General features: G+C 35.4%; 1 protein-coding gene across 2 annotated transcripts in view; it reads left to right on the plus strand.

The window, feature by feature from the left end:
* Positions 1–434: 434 nt before the first annotated feature.
* Positions 435–641, plus strand: part of nvl (nuclear VCP like) — a gene marked incomplete at its 5' end in the record, with an annotated part of 13564 nt that continues 13357 nt past the window's right edge. For both annotated transcript variants that reach the window (XM_035663998.1, XM_035663999.1), the window contains 1 exon segment: positions 435–487. In XM_035663998.1, coding sequence (XP_035519891.1) covers positions 435–487 — 53 coding nt within the window.

Genomic DNA, 641 nt, shown 5'->3' on the forward strand with positions numbered 1-641 from the left:
GTATTTGGTTTTATGAGTTTTCTTGCTATGGTGCTCATAGTGCAACATCGCAATTGTACAACTCCTAATGGCAAAAATACATGTGTTTTTTAACACCCATTCGTTTCTGTTTTAAAATCAACTCCACATCAAGACTCTTCTGCTATTTAACTAAGTTTGTGGATCTGAAAATATTTCCTGTCTATCTTCATCTATCCTTTCAAAATAAAGGCATAAAAAGTTTTAGCCCAAAATATCTTCAAAACAAAGAAAAGAATTAGGACAGAAACCGTCTGTGCCATTAGCACCTTCATGAAGGTGGGAGTTATTGCTGGGTTGTTGGATTAGACTGCATCTGTTTCAGTTATACTGGACACTGGGTGTATATTGATTTGTAAATGTTAATATCTGTAAATTAACAGTCATGAAGTGTTTGGTTTATTTTGTATCCCTAGAATGGAGTATGGCCGAAGAAACAAGACGGCTTTCAGGATTCAAGTAGAGAAAGGTAAGAGAGGCAAAAGTAGATAATGCTTGATCACACTGTGACAGGACTTTGGCCTGGCTATGTTTTCAAGGTCATTATTCTAAACAGTAAATTGACACTGGAGTCCCTTCTAATGGAAAGATAAAATAGTAGTATGAAGTAGTAGTATGAAGTA

Source organism: Morone saxatilis, unplaced genomic scaffold (assembly GCF_004916995.1).
Source record: "Morone saxatilis isolate NCDOM2014 unplaced genomic scaffold, NCSU_SB_2.0 Contig19, whole genome shotgun sequence".
Classification (NCBI taxonomy): Eukaryota; Metazoa; Chordata; class Actinopteri; family Moronidae; genus Morone; species Morone saxatilis.